Source organism: Oncorhynchus masou, chromosome 31, assembly GCF_036934945.1.
Source record: "Oncorhynchus masou masou isolate Uvic2021 chromosome 31, UVic_Omas_1.1, whole genome shotgun sequence".
NCBI lineage: Eukaryota > Metazoa > Chordata > Actinopteri > Salmoniformes > Salmonidae > Oncorhynchus > Oncorhynchus masou.
In genome coordinates, this window is record NC_088242.1 from 71,347,450 (window position 1) to 71,368,947 (window position 21,498).

Below are 21,498 nucleotides of genomic sequence, written 5' to 3' on the forward strand. Positions count from 1 at the left end.
TGTTTATTCTTACCACTGCTTGCCTCACTGTAGTACTGGCTGATGTAGTTGTTCATGTCGTCTTGAACAACATGATCTGAAAGAAATAAGAAACTATGCACTCTTTCTCTAAAACAATCAAATGAGTTGGATGTTTGGTACCCTTATCTATTCCTGTGTTTGTTGTGTAAAAGTTTCCCAGCATGCATCAGTCAGATATTTCTGACCAGAATGATGAACTGTAACGGCACCAACCACCATAAAAGCATGCTGCTGAAGTTCAGTGATGAGCTGCAGATTTTTTGTGTCCTACCCATTGTAGGTGATAGCAGTGGTTGTGAATGATTTAGACATCATACATAGATTGCGGTCAGACTACGGTAGAATTAAGCAATAAGGCCCGAGAAGGTGCAGTATATATCTAACATACCACGGCTAAGGGCTGTTCTTATGTACGACACAACGCGGAGTGGGTAGCCATGGTATATTGGCCATATACCACACCCCCTCGTGCCTTATTGCTTAACTATACCATGGCTTTCAGCCAATCAGCATCCTTGACCCAAACTACCTGGTTTATAATGCTCATTATACCTGAATTACCAGAGAAGAGGTGAGCAGTGGTAAGATGGTGGGTAGCAGAGCCTGTGACTGGCTTGCTTGACCTGTCACAGTTTACGTCCCTCTAAGTGCCATCCCTGTTCCCTGCAGATAGTTATGGGTTATATTTGCTTCTTCTTCAAATATTTATTTTAAGACTGTCCCAAGAGGAAAGTCAATGCTTGGCCTAAAATGCAGCGGCAGAGACGATCACTCTGTGATTAATAACACATGAGCACTTAAAATACTGTAGTCTGACACACCGCCTCTCTGTGAAACCTCCAATATATAGCAGAGAGAGAAGCATGGTGATTTAGATCTTTACTTAAGGAATGGGCTCTGTATTTCTCCCTGAGAATACAGTACTGACAGTGCTTTGTTCCTCTACCTCTTGTAACTTATGATCTGTCACCCTTTGAAAGGTGTATGGCTCCTTGGAGTGTTTTGAATAAGTATGTTTTGACAATATTTCAGTACCCCCATGTCAGCATGCCAGTCACCCTGCCCTCTGTCTCCTGATACATGGAAATCAAACAGTAGGTTTACAGTATCAGATGTTCTCCTCATTATATCTAAGGCCGGGATTCAATCCGATCGCAGGTGATAGGCATTTCGGCTTTTAAAGGCAATGTTCCCACATTCTTGGAGTTTCCAGTCATGCTGCATACGTACATCAGACATTTCCTTTAAAAGAAACAATGCCTTTAGCCTGCGATCTGATTGAATTCCAGATTAAGTTCGACGCCATAGTCTTCATACAAAAGTGGCTCATCATATTAAACCGATCTCTTGGTGTATTGTTTACAGGTATATTTACACAGAGGATATTGTCCAAACAGCACTACTCATTCAAAACAGCACTCCAATAGCACTTAGGTCTCAGACTCAGAGGTCCCACACTACTCGGCCTCTATCAGCATGTTGTTCGAGCGTAATTTCCAAGTCTTTTCCTGTAGTCTTTTCCGGACTGGAATATGTTCTGGGATTCTTCCGACGGCATTGAGGATTACACCACATCAGTCACTGGCTTCATCAATAAGTGCATCGATGACACTGTCCCAACAGTGACTGTACGTACATACCCCAACCAGAAGCCATGGATTACAGGCAACATCCGCACTGAGCTGCCACTTTCAAGGAGCGGGACTCTAACCCAGAAGCTTATAAGAAATCCCGCATTGCTCTCCGAGGAACCATCAAACAGGCAAAGCGTCAATACAGGACTAAGATCGAATTGTACTGCAACGGCTCAGACGCTCGTCGGATGTGGCAGGGCTTGCAAACTTGCTGGCTTCGAGGCAAGTAACACTGAAACATGCATGAGAGCATCAGCTGTTCCGGACGACTGTGTGATCACACTCCGTAGCCGATGTGAGTAAGACCTTTAAACAGGTCAACATTCACAAGGCCGCAGGGCCAGACGGTTAACCAGGATGTGTACTCCGAGCATGCGCTGACCAACTGGCAAGTGTCTTCACTGACATTTTATAAATCTCTCCCTGTCTGAGTCTGTAATACCAACATGTTTCAAGCAGACCACAATAGTTCCTGTGCCCAAGAACACTAAGGTAACCTGCCTAAATGACTACCGACCCGTAGCACTCACATCTGTAGCCATGAAGTGCTTTGAAATGCTGGTCATGGCCCACATCAACACCATTTTCCCAGAAACCGTAGACCCACTCCAATTTGAATACCGCCCCAACAGATACACATATGATGCAATCTCTATTGCACTCCACACTGCCCTTTACCACCTGGAAAAACGGAACACCTATGTGAGAATGCTATTCATTGGCTACAGTTTAGCATTCAACACAATAGTGCCCTCAAATCTCATCACTAAGCTAAGGACCCTGGGACTGAACACCTCCCTCTGCAACTGGATCCTCGACTTCCTGACGGGCCGCCCTGAGGTGGTAAGGGTAGGTAACAACACATCCACCACGCTGATCCTCAACACAAGGGCCCCTCAGGGGTGCATGCTCAGTCCCCTCCTGTACTCCCTATTCACTCATGATTGCATGGCCAGGCAAGACTCCAACACCATCATTAAGTTTGCTGAAGACACAACAGTGGTAGGCCTGATCACCGACAACAATGAGATGAGCCAATAGGGAGGAGGTCAGAGACCTGGCTGTGTAGTGCCAGGACAGCAACCTCTCCGTCATCAAGTCAGGAAATTATTGTGGACAGGAAAGGAGGACAGAGCACGCCCACATTCTCATCGACTAGGCTGTTGTGGAGATGAGAGCTTCAAGTTCCTTTGTGTCCACATCACCAACAAACTATCATGGTCCAAGTACACCAAGACAGTCGTGAAGAGGGCACGACAAAACCTATTGCCCCTCAGGAGACTGAAAAGATTTGGCATGGGTACTCAGATCCTCAAAAAGTTCTACAGCTGAACCATCAAGAGCATCCTGACTGGTTGCATCACTGCCTGGTATGGCAACTACTCGGCCTCCGACTGCAAGGCACTACAGAGGGTAGTGCGTATGGCCCAGTACATCACTGGGGGCAAGCTTCCTGCCATCCAGGACCTCTATACCAGGCGGTGTCAGAGGAAGGCCCTAAAAATCCAGCCACCCTAGACATAGACTGTTCTCTCTGCTACTGCACGGAAAGCTTCTACCCCCAAGCCATAAGACTTCTGTACAGCTAATCAAATCGCTACCCAGACTATTTGCATATCCCCCCGCCCCCTTTTACGCTGCTGCTATTTTCAAGTTTATTATCTATGCATAGTCACTTTAATAACTCTATCTACATGTACATAACATTACCTCAATTACCTCGACTAACCGGTGCCCTGGCACATTGGCTCTGTTCCGGTAGCCCTTGTACATAGTCTCGCTATTGTTATTTTACTGTCACTTTGTAATTATTTGTTACTTTTATTTCTTATTTGTTACTTATCTATTTTTTACTTAACACGTATTTTTCTTAAAATTGCATTGTTGGTTAAGGGCTTGTAAGGAAGCATTTCACTCTAAGGTCTACACTTGTTGTACTCTGCACATGTGACAAATAACGTTTTATTTGTCAATTATATCCTCCCTGGAACATGGTGAGGTTTGTTAGATGTTTATTTTTTGGGGGTTTCAAGGTGAACTGAGCACATATTTTCAACCACTCTGTAACAACTACGTGACCCAAAGCACAGAGCACTCTCTTCATTCAACCACTTTGCATGGAAAATCTGATGTGACATGGCAAGAGCATCTATCTATTTCCCTGGCTTCAAGAGAGACCCTCTTTGGTTAGAAACCACAGCCAGCAGGCAATCCATAGAGAGAAAACAGTCTCATATGGTTCTATCTCAATAAGGCAATCTGCTGTGTTCTGAAGTACTACTACAGTAATTGGTGTGGATATAGGATCAGGGTGTGGTACCTCTATGGCCCGCTGCCTCCCTGGCTTTAGCCTGGCTGCGCTGCTCGGGGCCCGTAGGGGCTAGGCCGTCCACCTCCTGAAAGATACTGCTCTGCTTGCCCCACACATGGTGAATCTGCATGGCAGCCTCTCGCTCTGCTACCAGGTCCAAATCCTGCTGAGCCAGATGGGCCCGCAGCTGCCTGATCTCAAACTGAGGGAGGGAGAGAGAGAGAGAGAGAGAGAGAGAGAAAGAGAAAGAGATGCATACAGTACATACATCCTTACACTGAAACACCTGAATAACCTTTAAGAGCTCTGGCTCTCATATCCATCCACCATGCTAAAGGCCACCCACTGTACTTAATCAAATAGCTACACACCTGGTCTCTTGCTTAACGGTGTTGGCTTTATTGACACACCCTGGGTTGTGTCACACTGATCTTTGAACACATACTTTACAATAAGAGTGCATTCGGAAGGTATTCAGACCCCTTGACTTTTTCCACATTTTGTTACGTTACAACCTTATTCTAAAATGGATTAAATAAATAAAAATCCTCATCAATCTACACACAATAACCCAAAAGGACAAAGCGAAAACAGGTTTTTAGAAGTTTTTGCTAATTTATAAGAAAACAACAGAAATATCTTATTTAATTGAGTATTCAGAGGCTTTGCTATAGGAAATTGAGCTCAGGTGAATCCTGTTTCCATTGATCATCCTTGAGATGTTTCTACAACTTGGAGTCCACCTGTGGTAAATTTAATTGATAGGACATGATTTGGAAAGGCAATTGCCTGTCTAAGTAAGGTCCCACAGTTGACAGTGCATGTCAAAGCAAAAACTAAGCCGTGAGGTCGAAGGAATAGCCCGTCGAGCTACGAGACAGGATTGTGTCGAGGCACAGATCTACGGAAGGGTACAAAAACATTTCTGCAGCATTGAAGGTTCTCAAGAACACAGTGGCATCCATCTTTCTTAAATGGAAGAAGTTTGGAACCAGCAAGACTCTTCCTAGAGCTGACTTCCCAGCCAAACTGAGCAATCGGGGGAGAAGGGCCTTGGTCAGGAAGGTGAGATGGGAGAACCTTCCAGAAGGACAATCATCTCTGCTGCACACCACCAATCAGGTTTTTATGGTAGTGGCCAGACTGAAGCCACTCTTCAGTAAAAGGCACATGACAGCCCACTTGGAGTTTGCGGGAAAAAAAGCCTGGACACTCAGAGATTGAACTCTTTGGCCTGAATGCCAAGTGTCACGTCTGGAGGAAACCTGGCACCATCCCTATGGCTAAGCATGGTGATGGCAGCGTCATGCTGTGGGGATGTTTTTTCAGTGTCAGGGACTGGGAGACGGGATCGAGGGAAAGATGAACGGAGCAAAGTACAGCGAGATCCTTGATGAAAACCTGCTCCAGACTGCCCAGGACCTCAGACTGGGTCAAATGTTGACCTTCTGACAGCACAATGACTCTAAGCACAAATCCAAGACAACCCAGGAGTGGCTTCGGGGACAAGTCTCTGAATGTCCTTGAGTGGCCCAGCCAGAACCCGGACTTGAACCAGATCGAACTACTCTGGAGAGCCCTGAATATAGATGATCAGTGACGCTCCACATCCAACCTAACCTGAGCTTGAGAGGATCTTCAGAGAAGAATGGGAGAAACTCCCCAAATACAGGTGTGCCAAGCTTGTAGCGTCATACCCAAGAAGACTCAATGCTGTAATAGCTGCCAAAGGTGCTTCAACAAAGTACTGAGTAAAGGGTCTGAATACTTAAGTAAATGTGATATTTTTATTTTTATTTTTTGAAATACATTTGCTAAAATTTCTACAAAACTGTTTTTGCTTTGTGATTATGGGGTATTGTGTGTAGATTGATGAGTGGGAAAAAACTATTTAATCTATTTTAGACTAATGCTGTAACTAACAAAATGTGGAAAAAGTCAAGGGGTCTGAATACTTTTCGAATGCACCGAATGCCCTCTTCAGTCAAGCTTTGCTATATTACATATGTGTACAAATGTGACTGGATCCTTTTTCTGAATGTAAACGCCAGGATGGGAATAACAGGAACGTTGTGAAACATTGACTGAATACAGGACCTGATACTAGCTCCTCCTAAGGATACGTAATGTATTTATGTGTTCAAGGGTCAGTGTGACCCTATTCAGATTAAATTTTTGGTTATTCCGCACATGAATGTTTGGATTTGAATGTGTTTTGTTTTCTCAAATCTATACAAAAGGTATTGGAAATGAACGTCTTTTCATTCTTGGCAAGTTGCTGCCTTCTGCTGGATGGAGATGTGTATGACAGGCAGGGTCAGTATGTAGGAGGTGTGTGAACATACTGCCTGCTCCTGGCAGATCTGGGTAAGTCTCTCCAGCTGCTCCTCCCTGACAGCCTTGGCCTTCTCATACTGCTGGATCTCCATCTCCATCTCCACCTTCACCTGCAGCACGTAGGCTGGGACAGAACACAGGACAGACTGCTATGTAGGGGTAAAAGTATTCACACGGATACAACTTTATTTTATATATCTGTAGTAGGCCCCATTTGATTTGAGGCTTTGAGGTAGCCTACGTTTGCTCCATTTGGTGGGTGTGGCAGAGTGTGGCTTGAAGCAATGACTGACGTATTTGAAGGGCAGCGGTGCATGTTGAACCCACAACCCAACCCCTCCCTGTTTTTCAACTGGTCGTTCAGAAAGGCACCATTTCCGTTTAATTGAACGTTGCATTACACTTTATCGTACTGAACGCAGCCCTGGTGACTTTTCTACTGCAAAATAATTCAAATAAAATTATGGTGACACCCTTAAAATATACCCCCCTCCCCTAAATAATATTTTGCCTAACAACATATTGGTCCATATTATCAGGATGGTGTGTTATTTAACAATAAGCAATATCACCTGTAGCCCAACTGATGCAGCATAGTGGCTATAAATACATAGGTTGAAGCATGGGGTTAACCGAATGTGTTTGTGCTAATCATTAGCTGAACACAGAACCACCACAAGAGGGCGTAACATTCTTGTAAAATAATCAATTTAGAGTTAGTACAACGTGTGTATCTGTAGCAGATGATGTATGTATTTGTCATTGTGTTGTAAAGCAAGTATTAATTGCAGTTTGTAATAAGCATGGCAAAAAATGCTCTGTAAAGCTCAGCAAAAAGCAGGTTGGGATGATGATGTCATCCATAGGGGTGGAGCTGCAGAAATATTGTTGCTGCATCTCTGCAACCTGACAGTAAAGGACATGATACAGAGGAAACTACACCCAATGCCTCCTCCACCCCCTGTGGCCCTCCTAGCCTCACCGTCGATTATCCTCTTGATCCTCCAGATGCGCAGGGTGATGATGAGGCCAATGGCGTCCCAGGGGCTGCTGGGGCCGTTGGCCACCGTTGAGGCCACCATGGGGGCCAGCGACAGCACTATGACTGCACCATCAAACACCTACACACACACGCACATGCACACACAAGCATGAACACACACAGACAGGAACACACCACACACAAACAAAGAATATTAGTGTCACGTTCTGACCCTACACTCGCATTAACATCTGCTAACCATGTGTATGTGACAAATACAATTTGATTTGATTTGTGTTATTTCTTTGTTTTAGTTGGTCAGGACGTGAGTTGGGTGGGTATTCTATGTTTTGTGTTTCTAGGTTGGGTTTCTTGTTTGGCCTGATATGGTTCTCAATCAGAGGCAGGTGTTAGTCATTGTCTCTGATTGGGAACCATTTTTAGGTAGCCTGTTTTCTGTTGGGGTTTGTGGGTGGTTGTTTTCAGTCTTTGTGTGTCTGCACCAGATAGAACTGTTTCGGTTGTCACTTTGTTGTTTAGTGTTTTTGAAGTGTTCAGTTTTCCATTAAAAAGATGAACACTAACCACGCTGCGCTTTGGACCTCTCTATCTCCAGACGACAACCATTACAGAACCACCCACCAAAAAAGGACTGAGCAGCGTGGAAACAGGCAGCGGCAGCAGGTGCAGCGCGAGAAGGAGGAATGGACATTGGAGGACGAATTGGACGGCAAAGGACCCTGGGCAGAGCCATGGGAATATCGCCGCCCCAAAGCAGAGCTGGAGGCAGCAAAAGCAGAGAGGCGGCATTATGAGGAGCTAGCACGGCAGAGCGGCTGGAAGCCCGAGAGGCAGCCCCAAAAACGTATTGGGGGGGGGCAAACAGGGAGTGTGGCGAAGCCAGGTAGGAGACCTGTGCCAACTTCCCGTGCTTACCGTAAGGAGCCGAGGGTGGAATCAGAGCAGTCGGCGTAGTTGAGGTGTGAGTCTGAGAATGTTGAGGAGTTATTGGACAAATTGGAGGAGAGTGAATGGAGGGGAGATTATGAGACATTCGAGGAGTTGTTGATAAAATTGGAGGAGAGTGAAGAGAGAGAGCCGTTGGTTTGGCGTAGTATGCACGGCATTCACCCTGAGGAGCGTGTTAGTTGTCTGTTGCCACGTGTCAGTTCCTAATACTCATCCCGAGACGTGTTAAAGTTCCGGAACAATTGATGCCGGCTATACACACCAGGTCTCCAGAGTATCTTCACAACCCGGGGTGTTCTGTTCCTGCTCCTCGCACTCGTCCAGAGGTGTGTGTTCCCAGCCCGGTACCACCAGTGCCGGCACTACGCACCAGGCCTACAGTGCGCCTCGTCTGTCCTGAGCCGCCAGAGTCTCCCGTCTGTCCTGAGCCGCCAGAGTCTCCCGTCTGTCATGAGGCGCAAGAGTCTCCCGTCTGTCCTGAGCTGCCAGAGCCGTCAGCCAACCAGGAGCTGCCAGAGCCGTCAGCCAGCCAGGAGCTGCCAGAGCCACCAGTCAGCCGGAGGTGCCCTTCAGTCTGGAGCTGCCTCTCAGTCCTGAGCTACCCCTCAGTCCTGAGCTGCCCCTCAGTCCTGAGCTGCCCCTCAGTCCTGAGCTGCCCCTCAGTCCGGAGGAGTTTGTTCAGTCCAGAGGCGTCCTTCAGTCCAGAGGTGTCCCTCAGTCCTGTGGGCCCATTTATTAGGGTTCCCAGGCCATAGTCGGCGGCGAGGGGCGCCGTTCCTAGGAGGCCACAGAAGCGGACTAAGACTATGGTGGAGTGGGGTCCACGTCCAGCGTCAGAGCCGCCACCGCGGACAGATGCCCACCCAGACCCTCCCCTATAGGTTCAGGTTTTGCGTCCGGGGCCCGCACCTTGGGGGGGTACTGTCACGTTCTGACCCTAGTTCTTGTGTTATTTCTTTGTTTTAGTTGGTCAGGACTTGAGTTGGGTGGGTAATTCTATGTTTTGTGTTTCTAGGTTGGGTTTCTTGTTTGGCCTAATATGGTTCTCAATCAGAGGCAGGTGTTAGTCATTGTCTCTAATTGGGAACCATATTTAGGTAGCCTGTTTTCTGTTGGGGTTTGTGGGTGGTTGTTTTCAGTCTTTGTGTGTCTGCACCAGATAGAACTGTTTCGGTTGTCACTTTTGTTGTTTTGTAATCTGAAGTGTTCAGTTTTTGATGATTATGAAATTAGGATGAACACTAACCACGCTGCGCTTTGGTCCTCTCCTTCTTCCATCCAAGACAACCGTTACAATTAGCAAGCAGACAATGGAGACATCCTTTTTTTTTAAATATGTGAATGAAAAAACATGAACATCTCCCTGTGTCAGTGAGTGTTCCAGTACAGTTCGTTCCTCCAGGTCTGTGGGTGGTTTCCAGGCTGAGGTCTGACATTGGGAGAATGACATTGCAGTGGAAGTGGTGGGGTGTTCAGAGCCCCACCTCAGGACTAATGGCCCTCCAGGGAGCTTACCTCCACTTTGTTCTCAATGTAATCCCAGATCCCCAGCACCACAATCCTAAACACCGTCTGAGAGGGGGAGGGGGAGGGAGAGGTAGGGAAAGAAAGAGGGGGAGGGAGAGGTAGGGAAAAAAGGGAGACGGAGAGAACCATAGCGATATAATTAATTTAATCCTTTAGATGTAAACATCCCCCTAAAAACATTAATGTCTCAGAAAAAGTGAATTGCAGTTGTGATTCAGTTTTCTTTCATCTATCCACAGGTAATTCATCAATGACATTATATTAATCCAGTTCACTACCACAGCGGTCGGATTTCATCCAAACAATTAGAGATGCACACAGCACCCTGCACTAGAGCTGACTCAGCAGGGGCTGCAGAAAGCTACTGCACTACTCTCCTTTCTTTTCCTCGATTTTTCCATGTTTCTCTTATTTTTCTCTTCTTTTCACAGATTCAGGGTTTCACCTGCGATGAAGCTGCCCTGCCACATCCAATAGTTACATGAATCACTAAAAGTTAGCTTTCATTGATAACTAAAACACATCTCTCGACCAAATGGAGCAGCAGACTGATGAACAGAGAATAACGAAGATAAGTGCTGCTATGTCTGAGGAAACGGTAATCGATACGATTTACCTGAGTCTCTAATGTTAGTTAAAATCTACGGTACAGCGGAAAAGCTCTATCTGCATATGACATAAAGTGATTGTGTTGAGGATTGACACAATATATCAAGAGGAACCAACACTCATAGCAAGATGTGAAGGGCAAATTGTATTGGAATGAGTGAAAGAGAGGAGGCTGTAATGCAGTGAACAAACATGAGGAGCAAAATAAATAGCTACTGTTCTTACATTTGACTGATTTTTCTCCGGTCCATTGACAAAATTTGTAGAATTACTGGAAGTTAGCTGTTTTTCCCTTTTTTTTTTTTTTTTAATGAATAAATTACTTGCTTAGACCTTGCTGGATCTCACTGAACCCTAATAAGTCGATAATGTGTTGATGGGGGAAAGGGCAGGCTTTAATAGGGTGTTGTAATCAGGATACACCACTGCACCTCTCTAGCTCACCTTTGTCTCATACTGCACACTATAGCATTAAATCAACCCTTGGCTGCATCAGCTGTAAGTGAGCCTGCTGCCACAGTGGGGGAGAGAGAAGGGAGAGGGGCTCACCTCAGCAAAGAACACAGACAGAATGACCAGGCTGATCCAGTGGATAATGCTGGCAAACAGCAACGCGTTGTTAACTATGAAGACAGCACAGAATAGACAACATTTAGAGGTTCAGAAACTTTGTTAAATACTGGAGACGGACACACAATCACAGGCATACAGGCAAGGACACAAACATTCACACGCACGCTCATATGCACAGGTTTGTCTGAATGCCTGTCTATTCATCCACCTAATTGTGGCCAGCATCATACTGCATTTGGCTGTCAACTACAGCATTCCTCTTCACACGCCACCTCCCTTCCCATCTGTCTTTGTTTGCTGTGTTCACTGATCTGTCCATCAGTCCGTTCATCTTCCTCCATCCCTCCCTCTCTCCGTACATTCACCCTGCAGACAGACAACCTTAATCACCCCATTCATTTATCCTTCCCTCCCAACTGTCCCGTCTCTTAAATCTGCCTCCAGGGACTTGTAAAGACTTGAATGCATTAAAATACATCCACATTGACATGATGGAGGCCCTACAGTATCATCCTTCATAGAGCTTGTGACACCATAGAGGTGATGACTCCTGACCTTATCCCCATGATAGATGAGGACACCTCCCTCCCCAGAGCCAGAGGATGCAGATGGGGTCATCTCCATGTGAGATGGGTCACAGGGGCATTAGACCACCTGACACTGTGCTTACGAATGAGGCTGATATCATAGAGGAGAGATCACAGCCCCAGGTCCTGGACCTGTCACTGCATTATACTGGTTTTATAGAGAGGAGAGATCACAGGTCCTGGACCTGTCACTGCATTATACTGTTTTTATAGAGAGGAGAGATCACAGGTCCTGGACCTGTCACTGCATTATACTGTTTTTATAGAGAGGAGAGATCACAGGTCCTGGACCTGTCACTGCATTATACTGTTTTTATAGAGAGGTGAGATCACAGCCCCAGGTCCTGGACCTGTCACTGCCACTGCATTATCAAACAGTATATGATCTACATCCATAACAGCAGATGTGCATTATTGTACAGTATATTCCAACATACTATACCACAGCTGTTTTGTATGTCTTAACTTCAATAGGGGTCAAATCACATTTTGTGTATCTGCCATCACAATCTTTGTGACAGTTTAAGTTGCAGAAGTCTATCACAAGTTAGCCCTTTTAAATGGTCATTGCATGAAAACAAGTCCAGAAGATCCATGTTCTAATACAGAGACAGTTCCAGGGTCACTCACACTGCAGGAGCTTGGTGTCGATGAGCAGCTCCAGACACAGCAGCACCACCACCAGGATGACACAGGCCACCACGAAACAGTTAAAGCCAGCGCTCAGCAGACACACCTGCCACGGGGCTGCCCTCCGCCCACAGCACGGCTTCAGCCAGTTAGACCTGACACCAGAGAGACAGGGGGAGGGGTGGAATGCAGAGACAAAGGAGAATGCCATTAAATGCAAATCAGAGAAGGACATGTATTCAAATTTATTAGTTCTCTTTCAAACCTCTATGTCAGGGACCGCCAACAGGCGGCCCGTGGGCCAAAACCAGCTTGCATGTGATTTTCTTTGCTCCCTCAAAGTTTTTCGTTTAAAAAAATGACTTATTATGTTAAAAAAAACATTAAAATTGTCAGGAATTCAGCAAAAAATGTGTTTAATTTAGGAAGTCTGTTCCCAAGTGTTCCCACTCATTAAAAAAAGACATCTGTGATCTTGCCTCAATGTAATCAAGATATGAAATTATTGGTAATTTCAAATGCAATCTCTTATTGGGCTTTGTTGTAGTCAATTTGCAGTGTTCAAATGATAATTATGTTCTGCCCTTCTGACCATCTGCTTCGACATGATTTAAATATTGAAAAAAATCTGTTTACAGACAGAAACAACGTAACCCAATATGAAGTCCTATGGGGCAGAGACTTACAAGCATGACAAACAGCACTGGGTGTGGATACGGTGGGAACATGTGGGTCTGAGCACCTGTGATTTCATTAATATACGTGGAAATGTATGGAAATGTTAAGTGGACTATTGTTTTTGTCTATGTATGTTTTTTTTTTAAACAAACATTACAAAAAAAAGAATCGGCCAGAGGCTGAATCTAGTTGCCAACCTCTGCTCTATGACAGACAGTACAGTACAGTGGAGTCGTTGAGAAGTGCTTTATACTTGGTGTTATACTCTGAGACACCATAGGACACAGTTCCAATCAGGCACAAATACCACAATATTACACATCCACACACACATACTACTGATTTGTGACAATGTTTGTCTGAGCATTTGTTGAATTGACCAACTAAAGTTTAATCTAAACTCAAACAACATTGTGAAGAATTAGTGCTCTAGAATCACACAGCGCTTGTGTTTGCCTTGTGGCACCACTCACCACATGGCCATATTTACTCAGCTTCACAAACAAGATGTATTTGGCAGTTTTGAGAGCTGAGCAGTATGTTGAAGCCATAGAACTCAAACTTTTTATGATCTCTTTAATTAGAGATATAAAGATATTTCCAAACCAGATCTCTGTGCTCAGTGTGCCTCATCCCTCTGGGAGCAGACTGTTGTGTTGTGTTCCAGCTACCTTCATGCTGGCTGTGTGACCTCATCTTGTGGCTCTCAGAAGGCTTCAGTGGGGCTGTATCCACACCATCTGGAGGCCACAGACCTCCTCCTCATCTCTCCTCATTCACAGCCAAAAATATGATTGCCTCCAGGATGATGATGGCTTCATCTGATTTCAATGAAAATATTCATACACTACTGGGTTTTTCTTTTTCTCTCTCTTCTGACAGGGATGGAGTAGGTGGTAACAGGGTGTGGGTCGGATCCGTAATATCACCTTTACATCTCATGACCCTTATGTCAGTCATTCATGCACACTGCCATCCATTCCCCAGTGATCTGACAGTAGGTTCCAGTGATCCCCCTCCCCCTAAAATCTAAACGGCCATGCATTTCCATCAGTGTGCAGATAAGAGTGGCATTTCCCAGGTGAGTTAGGCCTTTGTCTGGATACATTGTGTCCACCTTAAATCCATCCTCTCCTCTGGGTCCCTCCTACCAGACGCTAGGCCGGAGACAGGCTCCCAGAGATTTATGGTCAATAAATAATGGCAGGTCTGTGGGAGGCAGACAGGGCTTTCCCTCCCTGTCACTACTCTGTATTTTACACAGACAAAACTACTCTGATATTTCTAGTGAGAGAGCTTCTTAGGGGCAGACAGTGAAAGATGCATGTCCTCTGAAAAACAGCACTTTGTCATTGTCACCTGTCCCCGAGTGAAGAAATCCCATTGCCAATGTCCGTCTTTTAGCACAAGAGAAGAAGAAAGATTCTACTTCCAGGCTTCAGGACAGAACAGACAAACAGACAGAGAGGCAGTTATTTTTGAAGGCACTGGTGCTGTGCAGAGAGGGGTAGAGAGATAAAAGAGAGAGGGGGGAAGGGGAGCCAGAGCAAGAGAGTGAGAGAGGCCCAGTGAGATGAGCCAGTTTGCGGCTACAGCTGGACCTCCGGTGGAGGACTGGATATCCTGTCCACCTGGTGCCAAGATCTGCAGAGGGGCTGGGGGCTGGAGTAGGGCCATGCTGTGTCAATGAGCACTCCCAGGGGCTAACTGGCACACACTGCTACCCACTGCACCACTGCCTGTCACTCTGATCCAAGCCATGCCAACAGATTAGGAGCTCAACATTGGAGGTGACAGGGAATTAGAGGAGGCTTCTATGTGATAGCAGAAAATACATTCATTGGCCAGTAGGGACAGTATCCCACGTTACATGTGTGACTCAATGCTGAAAGACCGTTTTGAGAATACTGATTGAAACATATTTCAATCAGGACCCATCCATCAAATATTGAGGAATATACATTGTCAGTCACAGATATCAGTAGGAAATGTGTTGATGATGTTGTACCCACAATAACGATACGGACATTCTGTACCCCAACCAAAAACCCTAGATGAACGGAGAACACCTATGTGAGAATGTTGTTCATTGACAACAGTTCAGCATTTAACACTATTGTTCCCTTCAAGCCTGACAACAAGCTCAGAGTCCTGGGTCTGGACACCAATTTCTGCCACTGGATTCTGGACTTCCTGATAGGCAGACCACAGGCTTTGAGGATTGGCAACAACAACTCCTCCACACTGACTCTTAACACAGGGGACCCTCAGGGGTGTGTCCCTCTGCTGAACTCCCTGTTCACCTACGACTGTGTTCCTTTGCACGACCCTCCATCAACTCCATCATCAAGTTTGCTGACAACATATTGGTTGTAGGACTGATAACCAACAAGGACAAGTCAGCTTATAGGGAGGAGGTAAGTGAACTGGCAATGTAGTTCCAGGACAACAACCTCTTCCTCAACATCAGCAAAATAAAGGAGTTGATTATTGACTTCTGGAAGTAGAGGAGGGAACACACCCCGATCCATATCAACTGGACTGCAGTAGAGAGAATCACATCACCGAGGACTTATCATGGACCAACAACACCACCACTCTCGTCAAGAGGGTGTAACAGCATCTCTACTTCCTAAGGCGGCTAAAGAAATTTGGCATGCCACCTCGGGTCCTCTCCAAATACTACCGCTGCACCATCGAAGGCGTCCTGACCGGGTTGCATCACGGTCTGGTATTGGAATTTCCAGGCCCAGGTGAAGATGGCCCAGTACATCACTGGGACCGTGCTCCCACTCATCCAGGACATCTACTCAAAACATTGCCCGAGGAAGGCCCGAGGCATCATCAAGGACCCCACCCATGAGGTGTTCATTCCCTTTACCGTTGAGCAGACGGTATCGCAGCATGAGGTCTGATACCAACAGGCTCAGAAACAGTTTTTATTTACCAGCCATCAGACTGCTGAACGCTTGAACTGGACTGACCACCTGCACTGCCTGTCCGCACCTTAACACACATGCACACACTCAAGCGCACACACATGCACACACACACGGTAAACATGCTACACACACATTACAACTGCTGCAACCAGACTTGTATTATTATTGCTAAATACTGCACAATTTAAACACATGCCCCCAATCCGCCCTCCCCGAAAACATGTGTAACTATTGGACTATAAATTGTGCCTCCCTGTTTTATACTTATGCTATAAAAAATATTATATTCTACTGAACCATTTACTTTATGTTCGTATTTGTATATTGTATTATTTCTTATTGTGGTTGCATTGTAGAGAAGAAACCTGCAAGTAAGAATTTAGTTGGACGGGCTATACCATGTGTATCCTGTACATACGACTAATAACATTTGAAACTTGTTCAGTGGTAAATAGCCAAACAAACAATATGTTTACATGTGTAACACATATCTACTCCATTTATCAACCTGGACTCAAGGGTAGACGTAACATAGTAAACGTATATCGGGGACATTCCAATTAGTATGAAATGTTACGTTTCGTATGGTATGTATTAATTTGTGGATGTCTAGCATTCATTACGTATGATATGTTATGAATTGAAATCTGTACAATATGTTACGTACACCAATTCGTTGTGGCTAACGTTAGCTACATGGCTAGGTGGCTATTGCTAGGTGGCTAACACTAGTGGTTAGGGATTAGGGTTAAGGTTAGGGTTAGGAGTTAGGGTTACCTAAACATGCTAAGTAGCTAAAAAGTAGCAAGCAATTGCAAAGTTGCAAATTGGCTAAAATACTGAAGTTGTCCGTGATGAGATTAGAGCACGCAGCCTTTGGGTTGCTAGATGTTCACTTTAATACATCCATCCATCCACCCCGACCAAACACCCAACTTTCGTTTTTGCCTTAAGTAACCTTCAGTCTTATGTAACCATACCAAACGTAACATATCATACTAATTTGAGTGTCCCGGATTGATGTTGACTATGTTACGTCTACTGAGACCAGGCTGCATTTATTGTCTGCCACAGCTATTTGAAAGGGTAGCACACTATAACACAGCACTTTTTTCTAGGAAACACTGGTGTTGGGTTCTGGATTAAAAAGGCTAATTTAATGTGTATGGTTTCATAATTAATTTAAAGTGATCCTTCCAGCCAGGAGGAAAGGCATTAATGTAATAAATGGTAAAGAGAAACCCTGTCTGGAAGCATTGCAATTGGTCATGATGGATTACTCGAAGCTCAGAAACTTAATTTTGGGGAAATCATTTTAAACCTGGAGTACTGAAGACTTTTAAGTATTTATGAGCAAGTGAAGTAGTATCAGTGGTAAAACACTGTGAGTGAGAGAGGGAAATTCCCTCAGTCTCAGCCGGTCATAGCCCATACATAGAACAGGCAATACTTCAGGCAAGATCTACACGCACGCACACACTAGCAACAGTCATTGAAATTGTTAAAAGGTTTTCCCAAAAATCAAATACATGCAACGGACAATGGATAAAGATACTAGAAACTTTTAGATTTGTTTTAATCCACCTGATATTAATTCAGTAAATGCACTCATATATACATTTTATCATTGTAGCATGTATTTGTAAAGTATTTTGCGTTCAAATAAAGACAATTATATGTGCCTAATTTACATAACTACACCAGGGTGTATTTGCATATATGAATGAATTAACATAACGGTGTGGAACAGGGATGCAACCACCAAACACTTGCTCTGCCTACTCTATCTGCACTCACCTGCGCTGTCCAGACTGCCTCATAAATTAATGTTGTTGTCACGTTATCTTGCATAATACAACAAGTGTATAAATAGCATGATACCCTCAGATTAAAATTCAACGCGCTTGGCTCTAGATTACAACTAGCTAAACATACTTTAAATTGTTTGAAAATCAGACATAATATCACTATAATCTGTGTTCATTTTAACTTTCATGTCAGCAGAGTTGGGTACAGTTGATTACTTTCTAAATGTAATCTGTCACAGTTACTAGTTACCTGTCCAAAATTGTAATCAGTAATGTAATTTAAGGATTACCCAAACTCAGTAACGTAATCTGATTACATTCAGTTACTTTTAGATTACTTTTGCCTTAAGAGGTATTTGAAGAAGACAAACATGTATATTACCAATTGAATGACATCTATTGCAGGACAAATCAATGTTAAAGTTTACATAGCTGGCCATATATGGATGTAAAAAAAAATATATTTTTGGGTTGGTTATGTTGGCTTCTTCTAACCCATCGCTTTCTACTAAATATAATAATACGATTAAATTATATCTTTACGTTAAAAACCTAAAAAGTCTATCAGAATTCCAGTCATTCCAATAAATGTTATACCCCTTGATCTTCAAGAATAGAACTTGGAAATATGGAAGTATTGATTAGCCACATTGCTTTACCTGAGCATAACCCCAAAACGAATGAATTTTTTGCCAGCCCTACTCTGTGGTTTATGATGTTGTTGTCATGGAGGACTGATTGGGCTCATTGATTCGAATTAAAAAATAAATGCTGCGCTAATGAAATGACATGCTTTGAGCACTACTGAAAAGTGCTATGTACATGTGAAAAATGAATGCTGTATGCTGCACTTGCTATAGGCCTATTGTTTACCTCTTTGTTGGTGACACTTTGATATCTTGATAATATGCAGCTGTTTAAAGGGCAAATCCACAGATGAAAAAATAACAAAATGGGCGCTCCGCGTCTGTTTTGTTAAAAAGCTGAGTGATGGGCCTGGAAAAATGATTAATAGACAGAGCTATGGATGCAAGGACTGACCATCCATGATAACAAAAATACTGTTTTAACCATGTTATGAGGCTATACAGTGTTTGTTAAGATTTACAATGTTTACAAGCTTTGTAGAAAAACAAGTTTATATTTTGGGTTCTCATGGAGTGTGACAGTTGAACTAAACTCATGAGGCATTTATAAGTTTTATTCTTCAAGAATCAATGGATATGAGAGCAGCAGTGTGATTCACATCAATGCGCAATGTAGATATCAATAATGAGTGATATCCGTATGGCCGTTGCCCAAACCACTGCTGCCATCCTTATCTCCAAGCGTTTATTCAAATTGGATAATCTTTGATGCCGACAGCAGCCGCACCATTGGAAGACAGCTTGGACTGTAGCCTACAAAAGCCTATTCCTGCTCTTTTCCCATTTGGTGTGTCATCATAGTGGTCTCTGACTTGTGGTCAGACTCGCTCAGGTGGAACAAACTTACATTTACGCCTTTTTTCAATGCTGATTTGAAAGTCATTGAGAAAACAGAGAAGTGTCAAAGATTTTTTTTCACAAACATCCTTTCTGAATTTAAAAGTAATCCTCGAAGTAATCATCTAGTTTTTCAAAAGTATCTGTAATCTGATTTCAATATTTTAGCTGGTAACGTAATGGATAAACAGTTTTTGTAATCCTTTACTTCCCAACCCTGCATTTCAGCTCATCTAATTTGTAAACATTTTTTTATTAAAGATTTAATATTCAGAAATCGCTAAGCCATTTCCTGGTTGCAAAAATTCGAATAGTTCTCATAATTTCAGTTAATGTGTCAAAACAAACAAGTATAGTGTAGTGAATCATTGCACCATCTAAACCGCTGTGAAATATATTTTCCATAAAATATTGTATTTTCAGTTGTTTTGAAGCTGGTGTACATAACCGAAAGTAAAAGATGCAAAAACTAAACTTAAGAACGGGAAGCATAGAAATAGCAGACATAGTACATATCTACTGCTTCTTAAATTTGCTTTCAATGAGAATGACAGATCTTTCAAATTTGGTCAGGTCTCCCAAAAAGTTACATATTGCAGCTTTAAATAACTTTTTGTTATTTCACAAAAAAATGAATACATCAAAATAAAGTTATATTTCTTCTCTTTCTTGTCTTTTAAGAGTGCACAAACTCCCAGACGATGCTTTAGCGTTCTTATAGATTCAAATGATAGACTATGTATTCCATTGAGCCCAATTCAGCCATTACAGGGGAGTGTTTGACAGGTCATTAGAAACAACAAGGCACAACAAGTCACAAGCAAGACTATGAAAGAATCGCAGGAGTAAAATGAAAGCAATCAATCCAGCAAGATTTAAGTGACAAGTTTTTGCAAGTTTTTGCTAGATGGCTAAAAAATACATCCTCGGGTGGGCGGGGCATGCACATTGTCACACACACACACACACAAACACACACTGTTCCGGACCACTGGGAGATCACACTCTCCGTAGCCGATGTGAGTAAAACCTTTAAATAGGTTAACATTCAAAAGGCTGCAGGGCCAGACGGATTACCAGGACGCATACTCAGAGAATGCGCTGACCAGCTTGCAAGTGTCTTCACTGACATTCTCAACCTCTCCCTGACCCAGTCAGTAATACCTACATGTTTCAAGCAGACCACCAGAGCACCCAAGAACGCCAAGGTAACCTGTCTAAAGGACTATTGCCCTGTAGCCATGAAATGCTTTGAAAGGCTGGTCATGGCTCACATCAACACCATCATCCCAGACACCCTGGACCCAGTCCAATTTGCATTCTGCTTCAACAGATGCACAGATGATGCAATCTCTACTGCACTCCACACTTCCTTTTCTCACCTGAACAAAAGGAACACCTATGTGAGAATGTTACAATGGACTAGAATAAGATGCAGATAGCCTTCACTTCACCAAAATTGAAGATGGGTCTTAGTAAATAACTGCTATAACCTACCGCCACCGCCCGTTCTCTCTTCTTTCAAACTCCTATTGGGTGCTGTATTTAACATTCAGCAAACAAGAGCTTGCACCCCTCATTGCATAGTCTATTAGTATAAGAAATGCCCCAAAAAATCCATCAAGTTAGACTAGCTTTTCTTGGGATTCCAAGAGCTATGAAGTGTTTTTTAATGAGAGAGCGGAGTGCAGGTGTAACGTTCGTCATTGGGAGAAAGAGAGGAGGACCAATGCGTAGCATGGTAAGTGTTCATAGCTTTTAATCACGTACTAGAACACTGAACAAAACAATAAATAACAAACGAACAGTCCGGCAAGGTGAAAGACAAAAACACTAAACAGGAAATAAGCACCCACAACTCAAAAGTGAAACCAGGCTACCTAAGTATGGTTCTCAATCAGGGACAACGATTGACAGCTGCCTCTTTTTGAGAACCATACCAGGCCAAACACAGAAATCCCAAATCATAGAAAAAAGAACATAGACAACCCACCCAACTCACGCCCTGACCATACTAAAACAAAGACATAACAAAAGAACTAAGGTCAGAACGTGACAGTACCCCCCCCCCCCCCCCCAATGGTGCGGACTCCAGCCACAAAACCTGAACCTATAGGGGAGGGTCTGGGTGGGTGTCTGTCCGCGGTGGCGGCTCTGGCGCGGGACATGGACCCCACTTCACCATAGTCTTTCTCCGCCTCTTTATCTGCCACTGTGGCCTCTTTAGAGCGGCGACCCTCGCCACTGACCTCGGACTGGGGACCCTAGCCACGGGTCCCGAATAGACTAGGGAGATTCCGGCAGCACCGGACAGGCGGGAGACTCCGGCAGCTCCGGAGTGAAGGACGATTCCGGCAGCGCCGGAGTAACGGACGGCTCTGGCAGCTCCTGACTGACCGGCGGCTC

The 21,498-nt window shown here is 44.1% G+C and overlaps 1 protein-coding gene across 3 annotated transcripts in view; it reads right to left on the reverse strand.

Annotated features, from left to right (window-relative positions):
* The window catches only part of LOC135524383 (transmembrane protein 266-like), a 99,081-nt gene that overhangs the window by 726 nt on the left and 76,857 nt on the right, over positions 1-21,498 (reverse strand). For all 3 annotated transcript variants that reach the window (XM_064951858.1, XM_064951859.1, XM_064951857.1), the window contains 7 exons: positions 12,181-12,335; positions 10,940-11,013; positions 9,770-9,826; positions 7,286-7,424; positions 6,312-6,427; positions 3,976-4,168; positions 14-76 (listed from right to left, as the gene is read on the reverse strand). In XM_064951858.1, the coding sequence (XP_064807930.1) occupies positions 14-76; positions 3,976-4,168; positions 6,312-6,427; positions 7,286-7,424; positions 9,770-9,826; positions 10,940-11,013; positions 12,181-12,335 (797 nt within the window). The remainder of the gene's footprint in view (positions 1-13; positions 77-3,975; positions 4,169-6,311; positions 6,428-7,285; positions 7,425-9,769; positions 9,827-10,939; positions 11,014-12,180; positions 12,336-21,498) is intronic.